This window comes from Lactuca saligna, chromosome 4 (genome assembly GCF_052625555.1).
Source record: "Lactuca saligna cultivar CGN05327 chromosome 4, ASM5262555v1, whole genome shotgun sequence".
Lineage (NCBI taxonomy): Eukaryota > Viridiplantae > Streptophyta > Magnoliopsida > Asterales > Asteraceae > Lactuca > Lactuca saligna.
In genome coordinates, this window is record NC_136420.1 from 14,957,796 (window position 1) to 14,968,153 (window position 10,358).

General features: G+C 37.0%; 2 protein-coding genes across 2 annotated transcripts; one reads left to right on the plus strand and one right to left on the minus strand.

Annotated features, from left to right (window-relative positions):
• Positions 1–4,259: 4,259 nt before the first annotated feature.
• On the minus strand, positions 4,260–4,709 carry LOC145039309 (uncharacterized). The gene has a single exon (XM_078987376.1). The coding sequence runs from the start codon at positions 4,707–4,709 to the stop codon at positions 4,260–4,262; it is 450 nt and encodes a 149-aa protein (XP_078843502.1).
• Positions 4,710–5,122: 413 nt separating this feature from the next.
• On the plus strand, positions 5,123–5,869 carry LOC145038315 (Calcium-dependent lipid-binding (CaLB domain) family protein). Its single transcript, XM_078986716.1, has 3 exons — positions 5,123–5,285; positions 5,368–5,463; positions 5,552–5,869. Exons 1-3 carry the CDS (start codon positions 5,169–5,171, stop codon positions 5,849–5,851), a joined length of 513 nt encoding a protein of 170 aa, XP_078842842.1. The 5' UTR covers positions 5,123–5,168; the 3' UTR covers positions 5,852–5,869.
• Positions 5,870–10,358: the final 4,489 nt, after the last annotated feature.

Sequence of the window (10,358 nt, forward strand, 5' to 3'; positions counted from 1 at the left end):
TGTGGTTATACTTTTGGAAGATTGCTAAAAAGCTTAAAGCCCAAAACCAACGATACACTTTTAGTAACCTCGACATAAACTATAATAAAATACAAGTATATATATATATATATATATATATATATATATATATATATATATATATATATATATATATATATATATATATATATATATATATATATATATATATATATATATATATATATATATATATATATTCTGTCTCGTGCCTTCACTAGTTGTCGAGCCAATATATATATATATATATATATATATATATATATATATATATATATATATATATATATATATATATATAAAATACATGTATGCCTAACTAACCTCTTCTAAATTAGGAGGATTATTGACTTTCCTCATAATACATATATGATAATAAATACAATATATATTCCACTAATATACAATATATAGTCTGCTAATATTCCCCCTCAGTGTGAGAGGGATGTGGAACGAACACTCAAACTGTCGCGGAAGTCCTGAAACAGATGTCTTGAAAGTCTTTTGGTAAAATTATCAGCATACTGATGCGCAGATGGCACATGAAGAACTCGAATGTGACCCAACCGAACCTTCTCACGGACGAAGTGAATATCAATCTCCACATGTTTTGTTCGTTGGTGTTGCACGGGATTACTTGATAAGTAGACTGCGGATACATTATCACAAGATACTATCGTGGCTCGCCGTAGAGGAACGTGAAGATCAAGTAAAAGGTTCTGGAGCCAACTTGTTTCAGCGATGGCGTTTGCAACACCTCGATATTCAGCCTCGGCGCTGGATCTAGAAATTGTGGGTTGTCGTTTTGACGACTAAGAGATAATATTATTACCGAGATAAACACAACCTGAAGTTGACCGCCTTGAGTCGGGACAACCCCCCCAATCAGCATCGGAGTAGGCTGTAAACAAAGTGTTGGGGGTGCTATGAAGTCGTAAGCCGAAGTCAATAGTCCCTTGTATATATCGGAGTATCCTCTTCATGAAAGCCAGGTGTGGTTCTCGAGGAGCATGCATAAATAAGCAAACCTGTTGTAAAGCATAGGAGATGTCGGGACGTGTGAAAGTTAAGTACTGCAGGGCTCCAGCCAAGCTCCTATAAATGCTACTGTCTGAAAGGAGTGCGCCATCAGTTGCACTAAGCTTAGAGGACGTATCCACTGGGGTAGTGCACGGTTTACATGAGGTCATGTTAGCTCGATGCAAAATGTCTTTGGCATACTGTGACTGAGACAAAAACATACCGGTTGAGTCTGTAGTGACAGTAATGCCAAGGAAATGGTGAAGGGAGCCCATATCTGTCATGGCAAACTCTCGAGATAAGGTTTGTATGATGCTGTGAAGAAGCTTTGTAGATGAAGCGGTAAGCACGATATCATCGACATATAAAAGTAAATAAGCAAGTTTATCCCCGTGGTGATAAACAAATAGGGAGCTATCACAACTGCTTCCTTTAAAACCATGTGATGTAATAAACATCGAAAAACGAGTGAACCATGATCGAGGTGCCTGCTTAAGACCGTACAAAGATTTTCGCAATCGGCATACATGTTGTGGTTTAGTGTTGTCTACGAAACCCGGTGGCTGATGCTTGTAGACTGTTTCTTCCAAATGTCCATGGAGAAACGCGTTTTTAACGTCTAACTGATTAAGCGGCCAATTTTTTTGTAAGAGCTAAAGATAAAACGGTGCGGACGGTTGCTGGTTTAACAACCGGGCTAAAAGTCTCAATGCAATCAATTCCTATTGTTTGAGACTTCCCGTTTACAACCAAACGAGCTTTGTACCTGTTAAGACTTCCATCAGACTTAAACTTGTGGCGAAATAGCCACATGCACCTTATAACTGGATGAGATGTCGGTCTAGGTACCAACTCCCAAGTGCTATTATCCATTAATGCTTTATATTCATTAATCATGGCACGTTGCCAATTAGGGTCGGCTAAAGCTTTGATGTAAGAGGTGGGCAATGGAGAGATATAAGAGGAGTGAAATGCATAGCAAGGATTAGGCTTAGAGACTCCGACCTTACCCCTGGTAGTCATCGGGTGTGTGTTACAAAGGGCAGTGGAAGCGGATGGAATAGTAAGAGATGTAGGAGAGGGCGACTGAGCAGGGGAGGTGGGAATTGAGGGCTGGTCATTGGGAGTTGGATCAAGGATAGTGGGTACGGTAGATTGGGTAGCCAGGGGTGTTGGTGTAGAAGGTTGGTAGGCGGAGGAAGGAAATTGGAAATTGTGAAAATTGTTGGAATCATTGGATAGGAAATTGTAGTTTTGAGTCGGTATTGGTTGAGCAAAGGGGAAGGATGACTCGTCAAATTGAATGTGATGAGATATATAAACTTTCCCGGAAGTAGGGTCAAGACACCGGTAACCTCGAAACTCGGAGGGATATCCAAGAAAGACACAACATATGGACCGAGGGTGAAGTTTGAGAGGTTGTGAGGCGGACATGTTGGGATAACACGCACATCCGAACACCCGTGGATGATCATAGGTAGGGTGTTTCTGATATAATGAAAACGTAGGAGTAAGAAGCCTTAGGAGTTTGGTGGGAAAAATATTATGTAAATAGGCTACGGTGTGGAGAGCCTCAACCCAAAAACGGGGAGGTAAGTTGGCATGAGTGAGTAAGGCACAAATGATATCATTTAAGCGTCGAATCATCCGTTCGGCCCTGCCATTTTGGGGGGAGTTTGAGGACATGAGTATCGAAAAAGGAAACCATGAGAATGGGCAAAAGTATGGAATTCATGGTTGTCGAACTCACCCCCTAAATCACATTGAAAGGGTTTAATGGATTTGTGGAATTGTGTGTGGATAAGTTTGTGGAATTTAGCAAAAGTTGGAAAAGCTTCAGATTTAAATTTTAATGGATATACCCAAACGTAGTGTGAGAAATTATCAATAAGCACCATGTAATATTTATATGATGAGTTGCTTAGGATGGGTGACGTCCATAAGTCACAATGTATAATATTAAATGGTGAAGTTGTAAAAGAATGAGAAGCAACAAATGGTAAGCGTTTACTATTAGACAAATGGCAAGAATTGCAAAAAAACTTTGAAATATCTTTATTACATGGAATTAAAGAACGACTAAAAAGAGTGTCAAGGACTTGAGTGCCCGGATGTCCGAGACGATCATGCCACTTTATTGCTGAAGTTGTGAGACAAGCAAGCGTAGGTGAAGTGAACGGATAACGGTCACCGGTGCTTTCATGGCGCGAAAGGAACCTGCCAGTCTTGAGATCCTTCAAAGTAAAACCGTTAGGATCAAATTCAACGGAAACTGAATTGTCACGAGTAAATTTTCGCACCGAAAGCAGATTTTTAATTATGTGAGGGGCTAGAAGAATATTATTAAGGCAATAGGTGTGGTTTGGAGTAATGTGTAGGCCATTACCCGAGCGCGTAATCGACAACGTGTTCCCATTACCAACAAATAAATCACCATTAAAGGAAATAGAATTTGGTGTTAGTAACTTACCAGGGTCTGAAGTAATGTGGGAGGAGGCTCCAGTGTCCAAGTACCAAGATTGGTCTGGCTGATTCAACGTCACAGTGGAGAAGGCAGCACCAAGGTCAGTAGGATTGAGCGGGTCAACAGTCAGCCTTTGAGAGTATGTGGGTTGTGTTGGATAGGTTGGCGAGTAAGCCAAATTGGCCGAGTAACTGGGTTGCTGAGCAGAGTAGTGACCACGCTGTTGAGCCGAATACCCAAGTTGACTGGGGTGAGCTGTGGGTCTGTTTGGCCAAGAGGATGACCAGTTGAACTGAGTTGGATGTGGGCAAGGAGGTGATGATGGAGTCCAGGTCCAATTACCAGATGGTTGCAGTTGAGGACTCGATTGGTTGTACTGTTGTCGTCCACGCCCCCTACCACCACGATTATTGCGACCATGACCTCGTCCCTGCGAGGAGTATTGGCGACCACTTTGCTGCTCGAATCCCTGTGATTGGTGGTTGCTTGTGGTGTTGTACTGACCTGGAGATGGGTTTGTGTTTTGACCAACCTGCTGCATACCTGAATGAGTTGTTGTGAACGCCGATTGATTCAGATTCTGACGAGCAGAGACGCGTTGCTGTTCTAATTGAATCATTGAGCATGCATTGTCCCAAGAAGTGTTTTATTTATTTTGGATGATGGAGGCTACTGTGTCATATTCTTGAGGAAGACCTCGTACCATTTGTAGGACAAGATGTGATTCAGGCACGGTGTGATCCACACCATTCAACTAATCTGCCAGATCTTTGATTTTTTGTTGGTACTTGTCCATGGATGAACACGAAGTAAGTGTCAGGTTGATGAACCGGTGTTCGAGGGCTGTTGCACGTGAGCTTTTATTGTTGAGGAAAATATCTTGAATCCGGTTCCATGCTTGTTGCGCCCTAGTATCAGTGTCTAGAACTCTAGCCATTAATTCGTCAGATAACGATCCATAGATCCATTGAAGGACTATGGCGTCAATTTTCGACCACGACTCGTAAGTCGCATCCGTCTTCACCGGAGGAGTGCTTCCGTCAATGTGATTTAACACACCGTACCCACGTGCATGCAACTTGAACAATTTTACCCAAGACGAATATGTGACTTTCACACCATCTAAAGTTCTGATTTTGTTTTGAATGTTGGCAACAGAATAAACTGGGTGTAATGGCTTTGGATCATTGGCATTAGTAGTCATGGAGGCTGTTGAATCGGCAACTAGGGTTAGAAAGTTGGCTTTGATACCATAAAAGCCAATATTCTATCTCATGCCTTCACTGGTTGTCGAGACAATATATATAATACATGTATGCCTAACTAACCTCTTCTAAATTAGGAGGATTATTGACTTTCCTCATAATACATATATAATAATAAATACAATATATATTCCGCTAATATACACTATATAGTCTGCTAATAATATATATATATATATATATATATATATATATATATATATATATATATATATATATATTGATGGAGTAGATGACAAGAAGGGTTTGACAAGGTCTCGTTCTTTCTCGATCAGCCATTTTATGTGAACCTCTATATTTTTAAATTTAGCAACAACTAATAAACCTAAATTAGGCAACTTCTACCATTTTTGATAAACATATGGGAAGAAAATTAAGAACAAAATTACAGAGATTGAATGGAAGAAGTAAAGGGAATCCTGAGGCTAACAGTGAACAAAGGGACAAATCTAGCTGTTCGCGATAGGGCCAGTGGTACAAGTGATCCATACGTTGTTGCAACATTGGATCATCAGGTTAATTTTTTAAGAGCAAATAAATGAAAATTTTAAATCACGTTGATTTAGATTATTATTTATATGTGTAATTTTAATGCAGAAAACTAAGACCAAAGTGGTTAAGGACGATTGCAATCCTGTTTGGAATGATGTTTTAACACTAGCAATTAAGGATCCTAAGGAACCAATCAAACTTGTAAGATTTTATTATTTCTAATTTGGGTTTTTCTAACATTTAATAATAACCTAATGTTAATGAATGAAAGTATGTTGTTATGTTTCAGACAGTGTATGATAAAGACACATTTAGTGAAGATGATAACCTAGGGACAGCAAATGTAGATGTAAATCCATATCTTGAGTGCCTTGAAATGCGTACAGATTTAAATGATCTTGCTATTGGTACTAAACTTGAGACAGTTGAACCAGATGAACATAATCATCTAGCAGAAGAGAGCTTTATTGTATGGAATAAAGATTCAATCACACAAGATATGATTCTACGATTGAGAAATGTGGAAACCGGTGAAATTGAGGTGCAAATAGAGATCACTCCTGTGAAGGATCCACATTTAATCGTTTAGGGTTTTATGTAGATTTTGAACTTGTAAGTGTATAAATTAAGTTTGTAAGTATGGAGTATATATTTAGTCAAATCAAACATAATTTTTTTTCCATATCGTTTAATACTGCATTTTTTTAAATTTCAAACTATTTAGAGTCTTGCTTTTTCTTTCCATTTGGGTCCAAAAATAGTTAAAAAGGCAAATATATATATCTTTTCATTCCCATTTGTTCCCCTTCCTTTTCTTCAAACAAAACTCGAGGAATTCTTTTCACTTCTTTCTCTAAAAAACTGAACGAACACACATTTCTTTTCCTCTCCTTATTAAATAAACTCAAGAACCGGGAGTTCTTTGTCTATAGTTGTTTATTATTTTGTGTGCGATTTGTTTTCCCGTATTATTTTTTATTGTAATCGTTATTGCAACAGGTGTGTTGCTCTCTTCCTCAGAGTCGATTTGCTCCAATAGACCACACTTGGACAAAAAAGTCTCAGTCGTCAATTTGCTCCCACCAGCATTGTTGTTTCGAGAAATTAACATTTTATTTCTATTCGTTACCATATCAAATGAATTTGATGAGAAATAGATTAAAATATTATTAATTCTTTTAAATGTGTTATTTGTGTTATTAAATATGACAAATGTGACAAATGATATGGTAAAAAGATGAATAAAATAAAATGTAGAAGAATATTTACATTTTATTCTCTTGTTTATGAATATTTATTCTCTTGTTTATGTGACTTTCACACCCACCAAACCTTAAACCCCAATTTAAATATAGTGGTTTGGGGTGTTTGAGATAGTTTTTTGAACTCTAAAAAAAATTGCTTATTTGCTTATAGTGGTGGTAAAATGAGTTTTTTAAAAAGTGTTTGGATAAACTTTTATAGTGAAAAAGCCGATAAGTCAATAACTTAAAAAGTGATTTTTAAAGTTATTTTAGTTGAAAAGCCAAGTTTTACATTCTTATTAAAAAATGCTTTTTGAAGCTTATCGAAAAGCTATTCTGAAACGTGCTTATGAGTTTGCCATTTTTTTTTTGATTTATTAGCTTTTCAAAAAGTCAGTAAGCCAATAAGCTCTTTTGAAAACCAATCCCAAATACTCTGGTTGTTATTTTTTAAAAGGTATCTATTATGACACTTCCTTAAACATCTCTAAAATCCTTCAATATCTTAATAAAAACATATACCATATTTAGAAGGTGTTTGTGATTACTTTTCAAACTTATTGGACTTTTGACTTTTTCAAAAAGCCAAAAGTTTAAAAAGAGGTTTGACAATTCCAAAAGTCATTTTTAAACTAACTTATTGAACTCTAAGTTTCATTGTGAGTCATGTTCTATCAATAAAAGTCATAAAATTCCATTTAAATACACCTCATTTGTGACTACAAAACCTTTGTAATTCATATGTACAGATGTTTGGGGACCAACACAAAAGTCTGTTGATGGTTTCGAATATTACCTAATATTTAGCTTTTACATTAAATGTGTGGCTCTATCCCATGTGTCATATATCAAACGTATCTATAATATTTCCTCGCCTCAAAATCTTAGTTGGGCACTATTTTCAAACACCTCTCATATCCATCTTCTCGGATAATATCATTGCCGAAAGATGAGGGGGGGGGGGGGATACCAAGCCCTTATTCCTATTTTCCAATTTCTTGGTATCTTTCACTTCACCACACCGACTCACACACTCCGAATAGAATAGCATTGCCGAAAGATGTCACTGATATGTACTGGAAACAGGACTACCCTCCTACACTACGCCGATCTACCTTTACGTTTCTGGTCACATGCGTTTCAAATGACAGCTTACTTAACTAACCAATTACCCACACCCATCCTCAACTACAAAGCCCCTTATGAAAAGTTGTATCAACAACCACCAAACTTAAACCGTTCGGTTGCCTTTGTTATTCGTGGCTCAAACCCTATTCCCCATTTAAACTTCATCTAAAATCTTCCCGATGTGTCTTTCTTTGCTACTTCACCTCTAAGTCCGCCTACAAATGTTTGAACATTGTAACCAAACACCTTTATTATTCCCTTCACGTTCAATTTGTGACTCACATCTTCCTTTGTGTGACCCACATGTCACTACCAACACACCCATTAAAATTAATGATCTTTCCTCCGCAAAAATATATCATTCACCCACTATCCACACCCCTTACACAACCTCTACTACAATTCCCGTCCAAAACACCACTATCCCTACAACATCTATTACATAACCTATTACCAACCCATCTCCTCCCTTAACCACCCCCTTCATTTCCATACATATCTGTCGCATCAACTCACACCGCCACCCCACCACCTTAAATCCCATACAATAATTATGATCACCCCTACTACACCAACGTATGTCACTCCCTCATCACCCCAACCTCTCATACATTCCCTATCATCAAGCCATCACCTCTCAACCTAACTCCACCTCTTCCCCAACAAACCCGAAAACCCAACTCGAAATATTATGGCGAAAACTATATCAACCACACCACTATTCATCCCCTCATGAATGACTTATCAAACATTTATGAATTGCAATAGACGATGGACAAATATATAATAAGCTTGAGTTGATCTTGGTCTAGTAGCAAGATTTTTAGCTTTAACAATATTTTCTCCCCCTTTTGACACCAACAACTAAGGTCGAGCAGAATAGAGTTTTATCTCATAGTCTAGTAAGATTGCGATGTCTCCTGATAGCGTGGGCTTAAGCTTCCATTCACTGAAATAATATTCCGAGATCTCATCAGCATGTGGTTTCATACACTGAATCATAAATCTCTTTTATTAGAAGAAAAAAGGAGAAGAGTGGATAGGTGCGTCTAATATATCACAGACAATGATATACCCATCGGCACAGATTGTCAAACTTTCATCAGTGTGTAGAATATCGTAGTGAATTGTTAAGTTTTATTAGGAAGATAAAGGAGAGAATGGCTTGTTTTAGTCACGCTGAAGTGAAATCAGCGTGAATCATTAACAAATTAACACATCAACAAGAAGTGGTTTAAGCTTCCGTATCATAGAGTAAGTTGCAATCTAGAATAAAAGATTCACCGTTAATTCATATTTGTTCCATGTCATACCTCAAAATAGGAGGTTAGGGACATGAACAACCCTTTGTCATTTAAGAACATGACAAGTATCTCTTACATTGATGATTATGCCATCAGGGTAAACCATTAGGTTTTTGCTTAATGTTTCAGTAGAACATGAGACTTAATTCATACAACATGCATGCTTCTAGGGACAAGGTCATGTGAGAGATGATTAACCATGAAAATAAACACCCAATCCTTAAGATAAAAATTTTAATTAGGACCATACAATCTCACAATAATACTTTAGACAATGCTAGATAGTCAACGTGAGTGGGTGACTCAATGTTCTAAGTAGATGGTCTCGCTGATGAGAAACTTACAAAGATTTATTCACATATAGTAGCATGCTTTTAGGGACGATGATGTGTCAAAATTTGCAAACTAGGCTTAGAATTGCCACAATCAAAATTTTTTTTTAAATGGTAAAAAAAAACAATATAAGAATATAAAAAGAGTTAGTCAAACAAGAAAATAGTTTAAACAACGAAATATGTGCAACTTTTTCAGAAAGGTGATAAAGACTCATTCCATCAAATCTTTGGAATTGAATGGTAATTAATGCACTTCCATTTTTCAAGATATCTACCACTTGAAATTTCAGCTATATAAGAAAACAAATGATATTAACGATATCACACAAAAATGGCACAATATATCACAAGTGATGTAGCCTTTTATTATTGAAGTGTTACAGAAGGATTCCAAGCTTCATGTTCACCAGGAGCAAGAGAATAAGTGAAGATTAGTCTTTGTAACCAATAAGTTAACTTGCTCTAATCCATAAAACCATCATATCTTCAAGATAAACATGAGGGCATTCAAGGTTTTACAGGATCATGAGTCAGTAGATGAAAACTAGACTTATTGCATTAATGGTTGCTCTTTGCATCCATAACAGTGAGTGAAGGAGAAAGAAGGTTTTGTTAAGAAGAAAAGGACATGATGCCACTCTTTTTCTTACCAAAAAAAGCATTGTGATCTTTCCATAAAGCTCTAGTCCTTACAAATTATGAAGCAATAATATGCAGATAAATCTTAGATAGGACTGTAAATAGTAAATGTAAGATGTTGCATTAATAAAAGAAGCACTTGTTTTTGAGTTTTTCATAAGACATAAAACAATTAGAAAATAATTAAGACATTGAAAGCATTCCAAGATTTGTAATTAATTTGTTCAAACTCTTTTCGTACAATGCCTTGGTGAAGATGTCAGCTAGCCGATCAGTGGATGGAATATAGAGCAATTCCACATTTCCCTTTTGAACTATGTCCCTGATGAAATGATGATGGATGTCGATGTACTTGGTATTTGAATGTTGCACTAGATTTTGTATCATTTGAATGGAATTGGTGTTGTCGTAGCTGATGGGTGTCTTCGAGAAGTTTAGACCATAAT

What these genes read in the sequence shown, in the direction of transcription:
- LOC145039309 (XM_078987376.1), bottom strand. Translation starts at nt 4,709, where the DNA reads ATGACTACTAATGCCAATGATCCAAAGCCATTACACCCAGTTTATTCT.
- LOC145038315 (XM_078986716.1), top strand. Translation starts at nt 5,169, where the DNA reads ATGGAAGAAGTAAAGGGAATCCTGAGGCTAACAGTGAACAAAGGGACA. An exon ending in TTGCAACATTGGATCATCAG is followed by an intron (nt 5,286 to 5,367) that starts GTTAATTTTTTA and finishes ATTTTAATGCAG; the next exon opens with AAAACTAAGACCAAAGTGGT. An exon ending in CTAAGGAACCAATCAAACTT is followed by an intron (nt 5,464 to 5,551) that starts GTAAGATTTTAT and finishes GTTATGTTTCAG; the next exon opens with ACAGTGTATGATAAAGACAC.